General features: G+C 44.7%; 1 protein-coding gene across 1 annotated transcript in view; it reads left to right on the top strand.

Moving 5' to 3' along the window:
- The first annotated feature begins 4673 nt into the window (after window positions 1–4673).
- Window positions 4674–23023, top strand: part of LOC135373951 (atlastin-2-like) — a 99413-nt gene continuing 81063 nt past the window's right edge. The window contains exons 1-4 of the mRNA XM_064606984.1: window positions 4674–4777; window positions 7853–7910; window positions 16822–16887; window positions 22291–22337. Coding sequence (XP_064463054.1) covers window positions 7875–7910; window positions 16822–16887; window positions 22291–22337 — 149 coding nt within the window. The 5' untranslated portion in view covers window positions 4674–4777; window positions 7853–7874. The remainder of the gene's footprint in view (window positions 4778–7852; window positions 7911–16821; window positions 16888–22290; window positions 22338–23023) is intronic.

Raw genomic sequence — 23023 nt, 5'->3', positions numbered from 1 at the left:
GGTCCCGAATGGAAAGAATGGACACAAACATGCGCGATGCCATTCCTATAGAAAAAAGGGTCGCCATCGGACTGTACAAGCTGTGTTCCTCAGCTGAGGATCGTACCGTGGCCGTCGTGTTTGGTGTAGGGCGTTCAACGGCAAATGAAATATACAGAGACTTCTGTGAAGTCGTCGTGTGTGTGTGTGTGTGGGGGGGGGGGGGGCTCTTGAAACAGAATGGATAAAAGTGCCGTCAACAGACAGAATGGCAGAACATATACGCGAGTTTTTCGCTGTATGTCAGTTTCCCCAGGCTGTAGGGGCGCTAGATGGTTGCCATTGTCCTGTTTCCCCTCCAAAGGATCACGGAAGTGACTATATAAACTACAAGGGATGGTAAGTAATGTGTGTTACAGACAGCATTGCATGTATTCCATACAAATGTTGCCTATGCGTTTCACTAACACCATGCTCGTATAGGTACAGCATCATTCTGCTAGCCTTGGTTGACCACTGGTACAGATTCCGATACATAAACGTTGGCTCTCCAGGACACTGTCACGATTCATATGTGTATCACAGATCGAAACTGGCAGAAGCTGTGCAGGGACCGTTGTTTCGCAGACCACTTACCACGATCAATGGAACAGCTGTACCTCACTGATCCTATGCGATCAGGCCTTTCCATTGACACCGAATTGATCAAACCATTCAGCCACAGAGGACAACTGGGCGATAGTCAAATGACTTTTAACTATCATCTGTCACGGTCTTGACGTATTGTGGAGAATGCCTTTGGCAGGCTTAAGGCTGGGTTCCGGTACACCATGAAAAGAATGGAGTGTCATGTCGATCATGTCAGACTTGTCATCCGCGCAAGATCCATATTACACAACATTTGTGAACATTTTGGTGACGCCGTTCTGCAGCAGTGATATGCAGAAGGTCAACACAGCAACGGTGCCTACGAGCAATCGCAGCATAGTGCTGATACAGAACAGGGGAATGGACATGCTGTGAGGGCAGCTATTTAGGACTACTTTAAGTGAATGTACAGGATACACAGAGAGAGGTTGCCCATTCGTTTATTATCATGTATGACTATTTTCTCAAAAAGCTGTCTGTGCTGACACAAGCTGTTCTTGAAGTTTTATTTGCCGCTCCCTTTGCTCATACTCTCTTGCGCGAACCTGCTCAAGGCTCTCCCTAAGAAGCCTTTGTTCCTGCAGCAGTGCTGCTTTAAAGTCATCCATAGTGGATGGCCTCTTCCCCTTTCTTGTGCTTCTGCTTGTGCTTGGTGTTGCAGCCACTTCTTGTCTGGGTGCTCACATTGTACACCCTTCACTGGGGCTTTCTCCAGTACTTTCGTCTGATGTGCCAGCTACTGAAGGGCTATGCACGTTTGCATCCGGATGCGATTCAGGGGGGTGGAATCTCACAATGTGTGCGAGATGATCGTCTGGAGAGCTGCTGTCCCCATTCTCCATGTTGTGAATTGTCTGTTATACAAGGAGAAGTTACACCATAAATATGCAGTTTAACAGTTTCTCTGCCAGTCTTCTAAAACTGCACATGCTGCTTGGTCCTAAGCCATAATTAATATTGTGAAATGAAAGGTAATAGCATCAGAATATGAGCATCATGCTCATAGCACTATTTGCAAGAACTACCACTGCTCAAAATGGGCCCTTTGTAGGAGCTCATGCTCATACACACACGTACATAAACTGACTGCACGATGCATTGTGTCATGTCTTCCAGTCTGTTTATGTATGTATGTGTGTGTGTGTGTGTATACGTTCCCCCTCAGGCAGGAAATAATACTTACAACGTATACAGGGTGTCCCAGAAAACGTGTCATTGAATTATAATAAAAAAACTACACCACCTAGAGTCATGCGGTCAATGGCATTTGTTCTTACTGGGTTTTTGCCACCTCCTCGTGTGAATGTCGTGTAACGTAAATTTAATTATGTAAATCTTTGCGAGCTTAAGTCGGAAATTTGCCTAGTAAAGGTCACTTTTTTACCCCACCAATGTGAACAGCGTGTCTAATTTAGTCAAATTAATGATAATTGACAGGGATATTCAGAAGCTATCCCATCGGAATAAATAGCCGAACATTATGCTCTACGGAGGTCGCACAGAATAGCGCACGACGAATTTTTCAGCGCAATCTTTGTCAGTCCGGCGAAAGGAGGTTGGAAACCCAGCCCTCCTCGACATCGCAGAAAGAGATAAAACAGGCACGGCTTATCACGTCCGACTTTCGCTGGGATAATGCTTTCCCTCTCCCAATTTTAGGAACTGTTACTTTTTCTACTATCACTCTGTGGGCTGGCTTCGGAACCTCCTTTCGTCGCACTGCGAGCGATTGCGCTCAAAAAGTCATCGCGCGCTATGGTCCGGTACTCCGAAAAGCATGATATTCGGCTATTTTTTCCGATGGGATAGCTCGTGAGTATCACTGTGAATTATCATGAATGTGAGTCAATTCGGCACGCTCTTCATATTTGTGGGGTAAAAAAGTGACCTTTACTTGGTAAATTTTCGAGTTCAGTTCGCAAAAATTTACATAATTAAACTTGGAGTACATTACATTCACGTTAGGAGGTGGCAAAAACCTAATAAGAACAAATGCTGTTGACCGCATGATTCTAGGTGGCGTAGTTTTTTTAATTTTAATTCAATGACACGTTTTCTGGGACACCCTGTATACACAAGCTCGCTTGTACCCTACTTCTCTGTTCCATACTACTATTTTGCTTTCATAAAACTGTGTACGCATGCATGACATACAGTGCATTATATATTCCGTATAAGCCGTTCTGTAGACTCGTTTCGAACAGTATAGGCTTTTAAATAGCAGTTTCTGCTCAGAACAATTTCACATACTTGGTCAACTGAGATAGAGCTCTCTTGAGCCCTTGAAGGGTCATTGACGGGTAATGATCCAAGGAATGAATGGATCATCCGGAACTACTCACAGGGAATTTAACCAGCACCAGTCGTTTGTTTCTTTTGCCAAAATCTGGAATAGTCAGATTTAAAAGTTTTAACAGGTATATAGAACTATAGGATGATAAAAAAAGATGAGGTGAGGGTGTTTAATACTTGGAAGATCAGCAAGGAATGAGGCCGCTAACGAAGTTTCCACATAGCGATCGTTATCGTCATATTTAAAGTTCGCGCCCACCAAAGCCGCTATGATAGACTCGCGCGAAAGCTCGTGGCGAATCACGGGCCGAAGCGATGCGTTTAACGAGCGCTATGTGGCAATGCCAAGTTGAAGATCGGGGAGACTGCAATGAGAGGGTACCTTACCTGTACGTTTGGACCAGATTATCAATCTTCGTGTGGACCTGAGCACGAGTTCTTTCAAAGCCGGCATTCCGGAGCACTGCAGCAATTTCTTCATAGACAGTCGCGTTTCTTTTTTGGCGGCGCAAGCCTGCCAAGCGGTTTTCCATTAAATCTATCAGCTGATGCGTTTCCTTTCCTCCCCAGAGCTGACGGGGCTTCGAGGTCGTCTTCTTCGAAACCTCGCTCATCGTGCCGTGGCGGTGAAAGTTCAAACAAAAGCAGCCGTACACGAATACAATAATATAAGAAGCGAAAACTAGAAAAATAAAGTAGCGAAATGAAACAACTTGAAGACTAAATACGAAAATGTGTCTTGAAAAATAAAAGAAGAAGCTTACAATAAATACAAAAAGCAGAATAAACCGCGTCGGAAACTGTAGTCTAGTGCGAAGAAATCTCGTTCACAGCGAATTTGGGGCGAAGACTATGAATCGGAGAGTGTAGGGATCTGCGTCCCGACGGGAGTTCTCTGGCTCTCCCTTGACCCACTTGACAGTCCGACCGAAGGCCTTCGAGATGCCCGTGTGACAGGGGTATGATAGCTCCCGGTAACGCGTTACGAAGACGACATATGCGTTCCAGTACTTATTTATTTATTGCTATTTTTATGGTGCCCATGAACGGTTGCCTATGTAATGGTGTGTCCCAGTTTGGAATGTATCTAGCAGGAAAGAAAACCAAAACCAAAACGCGAATCCCTACCAAGAGGCGGCACAGGGGGGGTCTCACCGCCAAAAGCCGGAAAGCGGTCTACAGCACCATTCTAAAATGCACCGACGTTTTCCTGTGTGCTTAAGAGCTGATAGGTTGATGACTTGATTCATCCCTTTCGTGCGTTACTGTGGCGGTGTCAGAAATTGAAAGAATTGGTAGAATACGGGGATGAATGACGTCACGACCGAGTTTCAGAAAGTTGGTTCGGTGTTCAAATGTCATGAAGAACCGACCTCTAACCGGAAAGGAAATAACCTTAAGTACCGGTGAGACAATAATGCAACAAAGTGCCGCCTATTAGGTTTCAGCCAACTTTCTAAGATTGGGTCGCCGCGTCCGATTACACTATCGCTTTTCCCAGACGATAGCGTTTTCCAATAGCGTTTTCCCAGAAAGACGGCGGCAATAGTCGTGGACGGTATGCGTCTTATCGATGTTTTCGTGATGCACGAATCTGTTCATCGCCTTCGTCCACTACCCGTCCACCCCTATTGCACTCGATTCCACATTGCGCTGCTTGGGAAGGTGCCATCGTTCCGCATTAATTCCACCAGTCGATAATATTGTGAACACTGTCTCGCCTGCGAAATAAGATAAAGCGATGCGGGCATATCCGGAATCCCAGTCATTGCAGCGGCAGTGAGAAAGAGACACTTGTACCTTGTTGAGCTCGTGTGGCACTGAGAGGAGACCACCACCAAGGATCTAGCCGTAGATTGTAAGTTTATTATTTTGCAAGATGTTAGGTAATTGGCCTTATATTTTTGGTTATGTAGTGCACCTTATCGTCCCAATGTATAGGAGCCTCCTGGTTATTGTACTGTTCCTTATGAAGGCTAGGAATTCTGTTCCCTTCGGTGAGCTGATACCGTTTTTAGAAAAAAAAAAAGAAGATAAACGATGAAGCGTCTACAACACCTTCTACATAACAGAGAAGGTATCCGCACTCTTTCGAAAACCTAACCTTTTCTCTTATTCGGTCGTTCGGTGACGTCACATCAATCTCTAGACAAAAGCCACATCAGGTTGCTTCAACTTAAGATCATGCCTGCGAGTCCGCACGTGGTCTCAGAGTTTGCGTGAAGAATTATATATTTTTGTTCGATATCTCTAGGTGACGAAGCCGTTTCTTTCAATTCTCTATGTCCATTCTTTACTGAGATAGACATTCCTTTGCGCAGACGTGACGTCAGGAAGAAACCTTTGTGATCTTTCGCTTGTTTTTTCCACATAGACGACAGTGGACGGGACTGTAGAAAAATGGTTTAGTAAGTCCCAGCTTTATGTAAAAAAATTGTCAAACGTGGCCGTTCGTTGACTTTATTGTTGTATTCAGGGCTCTTCCACGTAGCGTGTGCCGAGTACTTCATAATGAGCAATATATCATTGTGTTCGTCGTGAAATGTGCTTTCCGGTGATATATGCTTAGTATTTGTTGTCGCCGTGTGCACGCATTGCGTCCTCGCAAAAAAATTAAGAAAAAAAATGGAAAGCAGGTCATGCATTCGAGCCAACTTCTAAAAGGCACATCCTTTATCGCCTTAATGCTTTTCTCGTGGAAGGCTAAAGATTTGCGGTTGCCGAACATGCAAAAACGCGTTTAATTATTTGCGTCATGTCGGCACTACGAGGCTCTAAGGTGAGCCCTCCGTGTCACATCACGCTTGTTGTGGTTAAAACCAGTCTCATGATCACCACTTAACAGAGATCCGTGCACGTTTGACCAAAAGTGATAATGATGTTGAAAGCTCCACGCCACCAGGGTGGCATCCAAAGTATTGATCCGTAGACGAAGGCGTGCTCGGCGAACGCAATGCATACTGGACAGTCCTGGTCGCACGTCACAGCAAACGTCAAGCCACACGCGTCCTTAAAGATGGCGACACCCCTGATCGGCGGCTGAATCGTTTGTAAACATTGATGTTGTTGCTCTTGCGCGACGTTTTGGATGTCTTTTGATCACTGTAATTATTTCTGTCCCGTAATCCCGCAGTAAGACGCGCTGTTGTGAACATAAGGCCTCGTACTGTTGATGGCTTCCAAAGGCGAGACGACGATTGCGCGTTAAGACCCACTGAGCTGATGCGATCTACTGAAACTAAGGGAAAATGGGCTAGCAAGTTGCGGAAGAAGCATCGCAAAGTTTATGCTGGCAAAATACGTTCATCTCCTGGCTTTATGACGATGGAAATATGTCGTTAGGACGGAAAACGACATGTAAACAAAGTCCCATGACCTCAAAATGACTCTGTCTACGAGTGCGACTAGGTCAGGATGGCGATTTTTGCAAGAACACCCACCTGAGGGTAGTTACAACAATGGCGAATTTGTGTCACCCCTGTGCTCCATGTGGGCTGCCAATTCAATACAGGGTAACGTGGGGCAAGATGGAGACACGGGACAAGACGTGACATTTTTTGCCCGACGGCACTTGTCTCGGGAACACGTTGCTCCATGCGCTGGAAACTTCCCTCATAGGTGGCGCCGCATGTCCGCTTTATGGCACGTGAGGGTTGTCCGTATTGGTGTATTCGTTGAAAAGAGAGACAGAAAAAAAAGGAAACACCATTTAGTTCTGGCATTTAGTTCTTAAGCACGTCGTGTCGTCTTACGAAGTAGTCGAGCATTTTCCATGATTTTTCTTCTTAGGAGAACTTGAATTTCGAGATCGGGCATTTCGCGACTGGAAGTATCATGGAGGAAGGAAATACACGATATGCCCCTCCGACCGTTTCCCGTCGTCACGAGCGTGGCCGCCTCCGAATTGCATTCTGGAGTGCTGCCGTCTACAATGTGACCACTCACGTGACCCCCAGACAGCAAGCGCCCTTTTATACCCTTTTGCAGTACCCGAGTGGCGTCTGCTGACACACTAGACGAGGGGTACAGTTACACTGACTTCGCTCTTTGATTAGCCGCTTAAACAGTGAAAGCGCCTGCACTCTTAAAAATGAACTTCACCGCACGACTTGCTCCTAGCCAACCATTATCTCGAATGATTTCGATATCTCTCCCGATTCGTTGAAAACGTGAGGGTACGCCTTGTTTGTGACACTTATGATGTTCATGATGGTGACAAAAAAGGGCGTACGCCTCTCGTTTTCAGCAAATCACGGAATATACCGGTATCATTCGACGTGATGCCTGGCTAGGAGCATGTTATGCGGTGAAGTTCATTTCTTAAGAGTGTGGGTGATGCAAGGCCTCTCACATATTTAGGTACAGTGAAACCTCTGCTTTCAGTCTGTGGAGCTTTTTTTTTGCAGAATGTACGAGAGTCATTTTAGTGGCCATTTAACCTTCTTAGCGCACTAGTCAACACGTCCTTCTTGAGCGCGAGATTCATACAACGAGAGATTCATACAACGAGATTCATACAACGCAGATTCGTACAACGGATGTGCTCGAGCTCGTGGTAAGAACACATAGGCGTCTCGAAGCATCGCTGAAGTACAAGAGACACCTTGAGAATTGTGTCCAACGCAAATAGTGTACTCACACGTTGAAAGAACAAATCACAATTCACACGAACAACATCTACGAGTGAGGGAGAAGTTAGTGTCGTGCTGGGGATCCAGTCAGGTCACCTCTTCACCAATGTGGGAGTTCAGACGACACTCCACTTTCTGTACATCAACTTAGGTTTGGTCACCTCTAGACTATTCCCATTCCCAGGAGTGTCAAAGCCTCCCTTTGGTTTGACTCACTTCTGTCTGAAAGTGAAGATCGGGAATGTTTCCGAATGACCCTGTTCCTGAAATGAGGCTTCATGTGCCGTTTCTTTTCCACGCAGTTCCCTTACTACCGGGACGAAAATGTCTGACCATGCCACCTCTGCCGCGGAGGAAACTGTAAGTACATAATACCAATTAGTATTATATATGTGGGAGGTATACTTGCTATATGAGACGCAGTGTATCGTGACAAGCATGACTTTTTTCGGGTGCTGGCAGTGGTGGGGAGTAAACATTGTATCCAGAACCGAGAGTCGGCCATACCGACGCACGTCAAAATAATCACCTGTAGGCAAAATTATCCTACCCTGCGGCATATCCGGTGTGTAACCGCGAAAATACGTTGGCACTGGACTCATCTTACGTGTCCAACAATTTAGCTTTTCCTGGGTTTATGCTTGCGCCAAAAATATATAATGTTTTCAGTTAATGCTGACGTTTGTGTTGTGGAATGTTCCCTTTCGTATTGCTCTGGTTGTTTTGTAGAAAGGCATTGAGCTCTGGCATATGCAGGATGCAATGAGGAATCTTTTTTTTTCTTTGTGGAGTTTATTTTTGGCACATATGGTAGTGTTTTTCGGAGTTTATTGTGGTCCGGGAGTTACGAGTCTTGCGTCGTTTATTTGTTGCCGCTATCTCATACCCGGCAATTCGCTCGAGGTCGGACGGTGTCGGCACGCTGCGGAGAACAGTGCACTATCGCGGTGTGGACACGTCGCCCGCTTTTTCGGGTTAATTCCGCGTTTAGTGCAGTAGGTGGAGGAGTGGAGAGCCGAACAGTATCGTGACATCGCGGTACAAGTGATCTTCAGATGAATATAGCCAAGAATCACCGGAAACAACCGTCAACTCTGGACAGTGGTCCACATGTTATCCACACTAGACAGATGACGAAGAAGCCCTCTATAGGTCGATCTCGCAACGAATAGAACAAGCAAAGGAATGGCTGCGAAACGGTAACATGTTGTGAAAAGATTCAGCAGCTTACCCAAGAAAAGGAACCAGTATTGTGCAGCAGAATCTTCGGGCCATTCTAGTATGAGAGAAACGACTGATGTGATCATACAGAGATGATTCGGGCATTATGAACATTGGCTATTACTGAACAAGTGAATTACTGTTGTTCAGTGGACTTACGCTTCCCCTCCCCTCCCAGTTCATGTCGTGGGAAAAAATTGAAAGAAAGCTCGACGCGGAAGAAAAATGACCCCCGCCAAAAAAGACATATTAGCAAATGCCATTTCATGCTGAGCTCTCGGTTACTTGAGTTCCCAAAAGCAGTTTTTTTTTTAAACATCTGAATTGCTTGAAATTTTACGGGCGTATGCTATCTTAATTTCTTCGGATATGTAACGTTCGTTCTTGTGCATCGTACAGCGCACACAGTGTTTGATACAAAGCTCGAAAGTTTTCTTTTCTGTGTGTGCGTGGAAACTTTTTTAAGTCCGTGTTAGCAACTGTCGCTATATGAGCGACGTACAGACATAGACAGATGGAGAGAGGACAGCACAAAGGAGTGGGGGACATGGGTGCGTGTATGTGGAAAGTGTAGCAACTTTACGATAACACAGCAACCTCCACCTGCTTTAGGTATTTAAAGAAAAAAATCGCAAACTGGCGCGTACTAAGTGACCCATGAAGGCCACACCGTTGCGTACGCCCTTGAAAGCTCTATCCAACGATATATGTTACACTCACCCATGGTGCCAAGACAGTTTGTCCTAATGAGCTGCTGCATCAAAAAGTTAGTCCGACACCCACGGCAGTGGTGTAATATATAAGAGTACGTAACAATGAGGCTCTCAGGTGACACAACCTGCACGGTAAGATACCTCAGGTAACCTCAGGGAACTCATGTGTCGGTAGGGTATGACAAACACCTGGATGCACATTTAATAGCATTTGAATAACATGTCATCACGCGCAATGGCATTTAATAGCATCCAGCGCAAATCGTGCGATAAAGACGAAATCACAATTAAACCAGTCGAGTTCCTAACAGATATTATTTCTGCTCCTCTTGCACAAATACATTAACTTGTCATTATGCACTGGTGTCTTATAGGACGATAATTCCCAACTGCAATCCTACTTCCTTTTTCACAGATAGGGACAATCATAGTAACATTAATTGTGTCGGGGAGAACACCATGAGAAAATATGCCATTTGATATCACAGGGCAATGGCTAAACCAGCAAATTCCCGAACCGTTTAAGGAACGTTGTGGATACGCCACCATGCCCAAATGATTTTGAACAGTTTAAGAGACTTCATATCTGAAAGTACCTCATCAGGTGTAGTCGGGTCGAGGAAAAAACTGTATTTAATTTAGGGACGGAATTTTATTTTTTAGGGACGGAAGGGAGGGAATTTAGACGGAGCGGGACTGTCTGAATAGGGTTACTTAATAAAGGCACATGTTTCACGACATCACTAAAATAATTGTGAAATTGATTTAAAAATTCTTCTGGGCCCGTTAACAACTTATCATTATCTACAATTGGTATACCGCTGTGTGTCTCAGCATTTTCGCTCGATAAGGCGCCGTCCGTTTTGCGCGTCCCAACAAATATAATCTCGTTTTTTTCTTCTTTTTTCTAGAAATCGCAGATGTCCATGTTCCACCGCTGGTCGAATTTCGGTGGAATTAGCCTGCTGCAATAATGTAGAGACAGAAAAATACTTGTACAATGTTTCGATGCCAATCCTTTCCACTTTTTCTTTTTTTTTCATTCAACGGTATCCACTTTTACCCTACACATGACACAGATTACCATTCGACAGTATCAGCAAGTGTTTTTGTTTTGTTTTTTTGTTTTTTAATTGAGCGACGGTGGTGATGATAGTGAAAGAGCTCGCTGTTGTCGACTTCACAGAAGTGGGCAACGTCACGACTGACACCGTGGGGAATATGCATCCTGGGCCGCATTCTATGTGAACTGTGCCGACATAAAATCGGAGCGAAGAAATGAGCTGGCGTTGATAAACTGACGAATCCCAGATTCATCTGGGATTCGTTTATCAACGCTGACATCTCGACGTCAAAGATTCAGAAATCCACATAGCTTCCATATCAGGGCGACTTACTTGGATTGATTGCAACTAGCGCATAATTGATTAACCATGTAATATCATGTTTGAAGTAGCGCATTACCGGTAATGCGTTGCAAAAATGAGGCAGCGCGTAATTCATTATGTTTTCGAGACCCAAGTGTGCATAGAGCGTGTAATGTATAATGCCATTATATTCTTGACGGCTAATGTAACTCTGTTAACAACTTGAAGACAATGTAATGACTAATACCCAGTAGCTGCATACTGTACAAAAGTAACGATTTAGAAAGAAGTGACGAAAGTGAAATTAACGAAAGAAGTGACGCGACTAATTACTTTTTGAAGGTTATGAGTAAAACTAACACATCTCTGATCTCTATAGGACACTACTCCAGTGGGACTATGATCTGTAATCAGCAGATTATAGTATATCTAGCGCCAGTTTCACTTGTCCCAGTGAAACTCCAGTGCGGTAGCTTGGTTTCCAGTGTACCCCGTTAAAATCCAGTACAGTCAGTATCCAGTGAAACTCCAGTACTGCCAGTGACCAGTGTACACTGGTTTCCAGTGTATCCAGTGAAAATCCAGTACTGCCAGTGACCAGTGTACACTGGTTTCCAGTGTATCCAGTGAAAATCCAGTGTATCCAGTGACCAGTATCAACTGGTTTCCAGTATTGCCAGTCCGATATCCAGTCTTTTCCAGTCTGACCAGTGGCATTTCCAGTGTGACCAGTGGCATTTCCGGTCTGACCAGTAACATTTCCAGTTTAAATCTTACTGGTTTTTTCAACAGGGATAAGTGGGAAAAATTAGCAGGAGCTCTTTGGCTGCAAGTATAGCATATGTTTGATAGCTAAACGTCGCCTTGCCAGTACTGGACAGCTGTTTTGGCCTTCTTGGGCCTCATCAGCAGTACGCAGGCAAGCAACGTTTGAGCGGATGGCGTCAGAAGGTCAGGTGGCACGTGATGCCTCCCGTCAGGGTGAGATAACTCACTCACTGAAAGCCCAGTGCAAAGCCAGTGAAGTATAAAAGGAAAAAAAAATAGCCAGAGCTCTTTGGCTGCTCGTATAGCATATGTTTGTAACTCAAACATCGCCATGCCAGTACTGGACAGCTGTTTCGGCCTTGTTGGGCCTCATCAACAGTACGCAGGCAGGCAACGCAATTTGAGTGGATGGCGTCAGAAGGTCACATAATACGTGATTCCTCCCGTCAGGGTGAGATAAGTGTTGATGAGGCCCAACAAGGCCGAAAATGCTGTCCAGTACTGGCATTGGGACGTTTGAGTTACAAACATATATATGTATATATGATTAATGTATCCAATTTAATGAAAGTTTCTCTCTATCTGTTCTTGTTAATATCTATATCTCAAAATTCGGAAGCACGTGCAACAACAACAATAAATGATAGCTCTGTCATAATGACATGGAATGTTTACCGCTGGGGGCCACAGGACCCTGCCCTACTTCACAGAAGTTAATATGAGAAACACGTAGAAAAGTTACACATATCTATATGATAAACTATACTATTTTGTAAAGTAAAATGAATGTGAAAATGGCCATGGATCGAATAAATGATGCTGAATTCGAGAAGAAATAATGGGCAATACTCCTTCAACAGCGGTACAAGCAACGGTATAAATAATACGTTCTAAAAACATAACTGCTCCTCATAGCACGCTGTGCTCTAACTATTGCCGAGAATGATAGGGTTATATCGCTTCTGATTCGAAGAGAGAGTGGGCGTACGCCTTTTTGTGGCAATTTTCATGTATCCAAATTGCCACAAAAAGGCATACGTCCACTTCTCTGGAAAGCCCGCTGGAGAGGGTCTTTTAAAAACATCCGGATTTTTTTCAACCCTGAATGACGCGCAATAAAATTTGAGTGACAGGCAATGACATTCAATAGCATTTGTTAGTGAAAGTCGATCGACTCACGCCAGCCCGCCACCTTGTTGTTTTTTTTTTGTGTTTTTTTGTATGTTTGTCCGTATTTTTTATTTTTTTTCACTATCAGCAATTTGAAATTCCAGCGCCAGTGCGCCACCTAGGTTTTGAATGGTTCAGAAGTCAACATTCCTTTTGCGATTAAAAATGTCACCCGTACAGTCAATAGTATATCGGATTGTCACGCAAAACCTGGTACGTTCCCGATATGCTGTACCACTGGGACCTACTTGCGATCGCACCAAGGGAAATATTATCCGTCCTTAACCTTTGGATGAATGTGAGACGAATTCACCGGCGAAAGTTTTCCGGCCGCACAGCGGATACTCAGCAACACCGTTCCGGACAAATAAATGAAGAAGAGTTGTCAGGCTGCCCTAGGTCAAACGACACACGTCCCAGTGCGCCACACACTGAGAGATGCTAGTAACGTTAATAACAACTAACTTAATTAACTAATTAACGCAACGATTTGTAACAAGAATTACGAAACCACTATCAACTAGCATAATTACATTTGTTCAAAGGGAAAACAGACAACGGTAACATCGAAATCGCAGGTCGGTTAGAGTCCTGGTACGTATAAGGAAGGAAATGGAATCAAAGTCTAGCTGACTGGTAATTTATGATGGCATTCTTCACAGGATCCGCTTGGTGTGGCTGGCAGACAAAGTCCAAATCGAGGTCACAACACACACTCCACTTCACCGAACGATATTGACGAACCATGGCAGAGGGAATAACCGTTTTGAAACTGAATCTTGGGGGCCTGGTGCTGAGACGACCGTCTTCTGGTCACATGTTTTACCGACTGCCCTGAAACAGGGATCCTCGCGAGTTTTATTCGGCGCCGCATGGTTTTAAAGTCTTTGTGAGTCGCCGACGCCGCATACGTCTGGTGCCTAAAACGCACACTTGCTACAATGCACCTTAGTTGATCACAGAAGTGCAGGGGCGCAACTGGTAAACAACGGAGGAGGAGGAAACCCCTAAGGCCCACCGCAGACACTGGCTCTTAATTAGTTGCGAGTGTCCAAAGGGACGTCGCTACATGTGTTTTTCATACAGCTATGAGACTTCCGCCATATCTTATCACAAACGTAGAGGCCCATCAAAACCTTGTAATTGGTGGCGACGGCATAATACGTCAGTAACGGCTGGTACCAATTTACCCCGTCTACTTGCCTACTTAAGTGCTTGTCCCATCCCGACTGACACTTCTATTGTACACAACCCTTCTTCGAGCAAACGGAACCACGTGTAGGCGACAATTTTAGCCACTTTGGCTCTGGCGACGCGTGTCCGTGTCCTCGGGTGTCGTTAGAACATGAGAGAAATGCCGCCGAAAAAGGACAAAATTGCCCCATTCCGCGACACGGAGACGGAGATTTTTTTTTGTTCTACGCTTGAAGCATCAGAGCAGGTCAAATTCAACGCTAGTGAGAACATCCTCTTGCTCCTGAGACAATTTTTAGCGAAGCATTTGCAGGATAAGACAAAGACGTAGCTGTCATTATGAGATACAACTTCCTCTAAACTATGAATTGCAAAATCGGTGCAACTCTTTTCACTAAGCTTGGGGGGGGGGGGGATCCTTTATTCACAGAAGAAAAAAATAGAAACAGAGGGCGCTCTGCCTGCCAAGACGGGCGGCAAGAGTTGCCATGGAGAGAGAGAAAAAGACACGAAAGAAAAGCAACACGAAAAAATGGGACACACGAACTAAAACAAACGGGACGTAACGCTGATACTTCCAGTGGGAGGTGACACGGGTTCGAATCCCCTCACCGGTCTGATGTTTTCCCTGGGTTCTGCGAAGGCCTTCCAGACGAATGTCGGCACTGTTCCCCCTGAAGTCGGCCCAGGACGCATACTAACCCCCCTGTCCCCCACTCCTTGATTACTGTCCTCTCTCCATCTGTCTACGTCTGTACACCGCTCATAGCCACAGTTATTGCTTTGAGACGCTAACACGGAATTAAAAAGAAAAAAAAAACTTACATAATACATATTACCCACCTAGAGAGATATGTTCCTGCTGCTTGAACTGGAAAAGTCGGTCAATAATCTTTGATGTATCGGCAAACAATTCCAGATTTTGGAGTCGGAATAAGATACTGAATGAACACCAAAGTTCGATCAGGAAGGAGGCGGTTGTGGGTAACACGCCAGTTTGACATCGTAGAGGGTAAGGTGCTCGAAAATGATTGATTGAGATCAAATGACCTGAAGCCATATTATGATACAGCTCGTACAATGGAAGTGCAACCTTATATCTCACAAGGATGTGAATATCTTGAAGAGGCAGACAATGGAAAGCGAAATAGTTAGAATCATAGGGGGATGTAGACAAGATAATCCGCAAGGCTCTCTTCTGGACAATTAAAAGTGGATCGGGATTAGAAGAGTAAATAAGACCGTATACCTCCAAGGCATAATAAATATGTGAATGAACTAGGGCACAGTATACCATAAGAAGAATAGGATTAGGAAGAAGCCTAGAAAGTGCGTATAAACCTGGAGGAGTCTTGGATCGAAGAAAACTGATATGATCATCCCACCATAAGTTTTCCTGGACAGTGACTCCTAGGAATATGACTGAAGGAACCCTTTCAAGAGCGCAGCTAGAAAAATATACTGTCTCTAGTTCGAAGTTAAGATGCCTTTGGCGTGCGCGTAAAATTACGTTTGAGTTTTTCTGGTTTTCTGAATATTGGGGAACAATTCATTAAGTGACAGCCAAGGGGAGAACTCACTTAAAACATTATTAGCTTGAGCAAAGAGAGCAGAGGAGCTAACCGCATCCACCAAAACGGTAGTGTCGTCAGCGTAAGGGAAGCAATTTTCTGACAAATTGTCAGGCAGATCATTAATGTAAACAAAAAATAAAAAAGGTCCCAGAATAGAGCCCTTGGGAACACCAGTTGTCAAGCCTTTAGAGCTCCATCCCAACACAGACACGAATTGCTTTCGATTATGCAAATAACTTCGTAATAATCTAGGTGGTACGCCGCAGATTCCATAAATCTCTTACTTTTCAAGGAGGGCTTTACGATTTATTAAACCGAATGCAGTGATCTAGTCTACCTAATGTCCATCATTAAAAAGCTTAGATTAAATATTCGTTTTTATTATTATTTTTCTGTTGCGTTCACCAACAATAAACTTGTTGAACTACCTCGTGGTAAACCAAACTCACAGGGATTTAATAATTTAAACCTTTCAAATATTTTTTCTAATCGGTTGGCTATTACTTTTTCGAACATCTTCCTAGTAGAAGGAAGCATCGATACAGGACGATAATTCCCAACTGCAGTCCTACTTCCTTCTTCACAGATAGGGACAATCATGGCAACATTATTTGAGTCGGGGAAACACCATGAGAAAATATGCCATTTGATATCACCGGCAATGGCTTAACCAGCAGATGCCCGAACCGTTTAAGGAACGTTGTGGATACGCCATCATGCCCAAATGATTTTGAACGGTTTAAGAGACTTTATATATGAAAGTACCTCATCAGGTGTAGTCGGGTCGAGGAAAAAACTGTATTTAATTTGACGGAGGGAGCGGGGCTGTCTGAATACGGTTACTAAATAAAGGCACATGTTTCACGACATCACTAAAATAATTATGAAAATGATTTTAAAACTCTTCTGGGTCCGTTAACAACTTAACATTATCTACAATTGATATACCGCTGTGCGTCTTAGCATTTTCGCTCGATAAGGCGCCGTCCGTTTTGCGCGTCCCAACAAATATAATCTCGTTTTTTTTTCTAGAAATCGCAGATGTCCAAGTTCCACCGCTGGTCGAATTTCGGTGGAATTAGCCTCCTGCAATAATGTAGGGACAGAAAAAATACTTGTACAATATTTCGATGCCCATCTGTTCCACTTTTTCCTTTCTTTTCCTTTAACGGTATCCACTTTTACCCTACACATGACACAGATTAACATTCGACAGTATCACAACATAAATGATGTACTAATCATCGGCGTATTCTGTACGCAGAGTTCCGCTTCGTACAATGACGGCACGCAGGAGGCGCCATCCGGAATGAGCGCAGTGGTCAAAAAGGTAAGCGCATCGGAATGTTTTGGCATCGCAATATTCATTTAGGTGTCCGACCTATCACTTCAGCACAACAACAACAACAATAATAATAACAATAAATGATGGGAAAGTGATTATGGTAAGGGATGCTTCCCCGTGACGGCCACAGGACCCTACCCCACTTCACAGAGGTCAATATGAGAGGATGAATTTATGGTGAGGCCGAACTGATGACAGGTCGAAGTTTTGTTTAGAGCTTTTCAGGGAGGCCAGCAGCTTGAACGAAAACAAAAAGGGAGACCAGAGCCCGACACAGATGCGCGGGGAGCTCCATGGCCAAGGACCTTGGAGAAGCTAAATTATTTGTGGAAAAGGAGTGCAAGTTGGCGTTGAAGCGTTCGGCGTTCACACGTGTGTGGGTCGAGAGTTCGACGCTATGAGGAATTGTACTTAGGAAGCAGCAAGTTGGACACAGCCTTGCGTAATTGTAGCACAGGGTAACCCGGAACACAGGGGTGAGGGCGTCGTTGAGGCGAGTGATGACATAGCACCAATGCCGGGCTTAGGACACCAAGAGGGACAAAGCGGGGTAGTTGGTACAAGTTAATATCGGCTAACTGCAGCAATAGACGCGGACAAGGAGTTAGAACACGGAAGAGACAAACCATCTGCAGGTGGTTTGTCTCTTCCGTGTTCTAACTCCTTGTGCGCGTCTATTGCTGCAGTTAGCCGATATGAATTAGGACACCAAAGCAGAGAAGTAGAAGCGTCTATCTCTGGTGGAGAGGTTGATGGACACTTCAGCCCAGTCCCATCGTGCATTGTAGGAAAGCAGAGACGTTTATTTCTGCGAACTATTAGGCCAGTGTTGAAACAGACCGGTCGTCTCCTGTTCACAACTAATCGCATGCGTTCTCGGAAGGGAAGGGGAGAGCCGTACTGACACTTGTTTCGAAGAGTGCCAATGAAGGACGGCCACTTCGACATAGAAGCCTTCTAGAACAGATAACAGATCCCAGAGCGTGTCGGTCTGCTTTGCCTGATTTGAGAACTCCTACTGTATTTGATTGGAGTGGAATGCTACACTGGAGCTTACATTCACTGCATTGAACATTGTTAACAAAGAAGAAAAAAACTGAAAGAACGGCTGTCCAGCTGTGTAGGACAGCCTAAATGGCCGTAACATCTGCCCTGCTGCTCACGCTGCCCTCTGAGGTTCGCTGCGAGTCAAGCACATGATACGTGTGATTCCTGTTCAGTGTCATCCACGCTATGGGATGGATGATGAACAGATTGTTTGTTTGTAGTTCTAGCTCTGGGGAACTTCAGCGGATCACTGTTGTATCTGACATGCGCGTTCCAGTTGTCTCGAACATACATTGGACTGGCTGCGATGGTTCTCTTCAAAGACTTCGATGAACTATGAAAAATGTGGCATATTCGTTGCCTGAAGTGACGGGCGAACAGCGGGGCGAACTCAAGAGAGAATATGAAGGTACTCATGACGTGTGTGGTTCGGCAAATTGTTGCGTGTTGGACGAGGTACATAGCTTGTGGAAGACTGGACAGCGATCAGGGATGACGACACGACGTTTATTCGCCGAGCACATGTGAAGGAATGAGTGAGCTATAGCAGCGACCACGAATGGTGACGCGAGCGATGACGTAATGAGCTGTCGTCTTCTTTGGGACATTCAACAGCTTACCGCCCGCCATGATGAGTCTGTTGTGTGACATGATGGTGGTTGCGCTACGCCGGACGCGTATTTCCAAACCCGCTCCCGTACAACGATCGCCCTCGCCGCCTCCAGTCATCGCACCGGCGGCGGTGTACTGCGTAGTCCGGTGGCAGCAGGAAACCCTGAAATGTCATGGCGGCCGCTATATTTGTGTTCGGAAGTTCGGAGGTTCGGAGCGTGTTACTGGGCGGCTAAATGAGTGAAAAGTACATCATAGATGTGTTTAGGTGTCTTTGGGTGACAATAAAGAATGCAAAAGTTCTTGGACTATTTATGTGTCTTGCTTTTGAGAACGCGAGACCATAGATAGTCAACGTCTTAGTCAACGTCACGATAGTCAACGTCAAAGTGACCAAGTGATGCTGCTTCGTGTCTCCGGTTTGCGATGGCATAGTTGGCCGTTTTCGTTCAAATTATTTTGAGAAACATAACGCGAACAGTGAAAACCGAATTTAGGTTAAAGCTTTATTCTGTTTAAGCAGCTTCGATTGACTGTGTAGCAATAAGAGAAATAACACTTGTCAATCGCGTCGTAACGTGCTGTACTTAAGTTATTCATTGTGATCAGTGGAGTTGTTAATGAGGCACGTTGGAATTTAATTATTAAAGAAATGAACCGTCGTCGCATTATGACGTGGTCATGGTGTCCCTGCAAAGGCAGCAAGACATAGCGCATGTACTGAGTTCTTTACGTAGTGGCCTATACACAACACTTAAGTGTGTACGGATACGTTTCAAACAGCCTGCAGATTACCTTTAGTGCCCTGATATGCACAAAACACAATAATTTGGTTACATAACAGTGGCTGACATTAGAAAATCCTCTAGTTCAGAGGTTCCAGGAAGCGGGGCAAACGGTCGCAATTGCTGAAGTTTATCAGATAAATCAGAAGCAAATGAAAAAAAAAGAGCGTGTGCACCACACTTCTGTAATGCAGCGTGCAAGTTCTTCGTGTCCATATTGACATTGCACGTTGTCAACACAATAAGCAAAATACCCGGTTACACTGAAGTGAAGTATGTACTAGACAAGTTAGAAGTTAGTGTTGGTAATCTGCGACCTGTACTTCTATTTTATTATCTCAACTTCGTACATGCCTAATGTACATGCATGTAGACCAAGCGAGTAATTCACTCTGCAACATATAGTGATTTCGTGGAAATGACACAGTTGCGCAACATTACAATATCAGTCTGTAAGTACTTTAGATTGTAAAAGCTGGGATACGTTAGGAAACATTGTGAAGTGACAAAGATAGGGAACGTACGAAATGAACAGAGATGACACATTACTCATCTGGCATGAATAAGTAACGCATGGTATTTTTTAGCGTATGGTAGCGTATGCTGTTTTTTACAGGGCTGCTGTGCTCTTAGAATCGCTAACACAGCATCCTGTGGCACTTAAACTACAATTTATGTGTATACGTGTATGTATTGTAAGCAGGTAGTGACATGATGGTTTGAGTATGATTAAGATGAGGTTAATTGCATCTGCACTGCAGCTCCACGTACTATTATTTCATTGACCACCTTCAGATGCTACTAGTGCATCAAAAGCTGTGGATGTGCTCGTGTAACACGCAGCAAATGTGTGTCGGTTTTGTCTTCTTTCAGCTACCTCCTCCAAATAAGCGGATGGTTTCTGGGCTATGTGGTCATGGTGGAGCTGGTTTTCCTGAGATCCCATGCGCGGGAGGTGGGTGGGGAAGAGGGCTGCAAAAAATCGAGCTCATACACTGCTCTGGTCGAGCATGTCTGCTAACTCCATCACCCGTGGAGGGGGTGGGGGAGGGAAATTCATTGGCAGAGAAAGAGGAAAGAAAGGAAATCACCCGTGGGATCAGTGCAATAGCGAAGAGACAGAAGTAGCCAGACAGAGTAGAACAATTTGAACGTTAACTCCAAATACGAAATAGTACCCGCACACGAAAGTATCTGAAAGTTCTTCCAGGTCTATGGAACAATCCAGTATCCTAAAGCTTTGCGGCAGAGGCCCTGCAACGATTTCTGACCTGACACAGGCTAGGCTCGATGTTGACTGTCAATCTTTGACTGTGACCCAGTGACCACGTATTTCAGTGTGCATTACAGATGGGTCATACAGGTGAGGATGCATTACAAATTATTAGCCCTGGGGATGGGTCATGCCCGGGACATCTTCCTCACGATAGCGTCGTGACAGTGCTGTACTTATTTGATTACTACAGACCTTTTTCTGCTAGCCCCATCCCCCGGCTGCCCTCCCCACCCACGCCCTTCTCACTGGGCTTGCCTGCAGTCTCAGCAAACGAATGCGGATCAGCAGGTCCTCGTAGCTCTCACCAACCTGACAATCTTTCCGCGTATTTTACCTCTACATATCCCCCCTACACACGCGAAAAAAACCCAAAAAACACGACATTGGGAGTCTTTAAGTGTGGTCTACATATGAGCTGCTGTACGACGCGAAAGGGAGATTTTTAGCCTGGAAGGCGTCGGTGGTGTCTCGTGAGCCATTTTTAGTACATGTCTAAATAAGATAAAAAAAAAACTGTGGAGGTCTAGTAGACTTCCAAATTGAGACGTCTACTAAACGTATAACACTGTAGATGTCTAGTAGACACCTAGATGCAGACATTCACTAAACATCTAACCCCGTAAGGGTCTAGTAGACGTCTACTTTTAGACCTAGCCCTAAAGTTTCAACCTACCCGTGGGTTAGACGTCTATTATCCCACCATGTGCTACATGGGTTATTGGACGTTCTCAGAATGCAAGCCCGGACGTTCCCATCTGAACTTGGAAGTGGGCTCGCGATGATACCCCAGACTTCATTGGAGAATGCTCCGGTTGGGATCTTCAGGGAGCACGACGTCACCGGTCTTGAGCCCTGACCCTTCTGAGACGCTGTGAATCGATGTACGGTACTTGCTCTTCTGTATATTTCCCCGTCCAGTATTGCTGCCGACGGCGTAGCGGACGTGTCCACCGTGGGACCCGTTTCATCTTTTACGAAATGACTTGGTATTTTGGGATGAACTGGGGCAGACCAGTAGTTAAGGTTTGTCTTACAGCCAAGATGGTCATTTCCACCACAGATCCGGGGGTTTTGCATCTGTAAGCACATATTGCCAGTGATATTTGCCTATATTTCGACGTATTTAGGCAGCTCGGTTCTGAATGAGGGTGGGCCACCGTGTTGGGTGCCCCTGATCCAGTACAACGTAACGTGAATTTTTCATGAATTTTTCTAATCGGTTGAGTATTACTTTATCGAACACCTTTCTAATAGAAGGAAGTATCGATATAGGACGATAATTCCCAACTGAAGTCCTACTTCCTTTTGTATGGATTAGGACCACCACGGCATGATTAACGATGTCGGGGAAAACCCTGTGACAAAATATGTCATTTGATACCTCCGACAATGGCGTAGAGAGCAAATGCCCGAACCGTTTAAGGAACATTGTGGATATGCCATCGTGTCCAAATGATTTTAAAGGATTTAAGATACTCTATATCTGAAAGAACCTCATCAGGTGTAGTCGGGTCGAGGAAAAAAAAATTGAATTTGATGGAGGCAGCGGGACTATTTGAATAGGGTTATTTAATAGAGGCATATGGTTCACTATGTCACAAAAATAATTAATCAAGTGGTTTAAAACTTCTTCTGGGTCTCTTAACAACTTGTCATTTATCTTTTCAGAACAGAAAGAAGGCAAGAAGAATGAGAAAAAAAGCGCAAAAAGGAAGGTAAAGGATGAAGTTTGTGCAACACCTTCTACATAACAGAAAGCGCATTCTTTTCACTTGCACTGGACTGCACTACCTTGGATTCCACGCAAGACGGGTTTTTGGGGAGCTGCACTTTCCAGCTGAAAGGAACCTTATTAGTAATGCCTTTCTTTTCAACAGGAAAGTGCAGCACGCAAATAACCCAGTTCAGATCTGGTGCAGGAGGTGCAAGCGAAAAGAATGCACCCAGAGAGAGCCTCTGCACTCTTTGAAAAACGTAACCTTTTTTCTTCTTTGCTCTTGCGGTGACGTCACATCTATCTCTCGACAAAAGCCACAGCAGGTTGCTTCCACGTAAGATCATGCCTGCGAGTCCGCACGTGACTTCAGGGTTTCCTTGAAGAAATAATATGTTTTTGTCGGATATCTCTAGGTGACGAAGCCTTTTCTTTCTAGTCTCTATGTCCATTTTTACCGAGATAGACATTCGTTGGCGCAGACGCAACATCTGGAAGAAACCTTTGCGATTTTATCTCTTGTTTTCCACATAGAGGACAGTGGACGGGAGTGTACAAAAATGCTTTAGTTAGTCCCACTTTTATGTAAAAAACTTTCATACTTCTTCATAACTTTCAAACTTCAATACTTCAAACTTTTCTAACTATTCTCAAACGTAACTGTCGTGGCTGTCATAACTTCATTAT

The sequence above is a fragment of the Ornithodoros turicata genome, unplaced genomic scaffold, assembly GCF_037126465.1.
Source record: "Ornithodoros turicata isolate Travis unplaced genomic scaffold, ASM3712646v1 Chromosome36, whole genome shotgun sequence".
Lineage (NCBI taxonomy): Eukaryota > Metazoa > Arthropoda > Arachnida > Ixodida > Argasidae > Ornithodoros > Ornithodoros turicata.
This window is presented reverse-complemented; position numbering and strand designations above follow the sequence as displayed.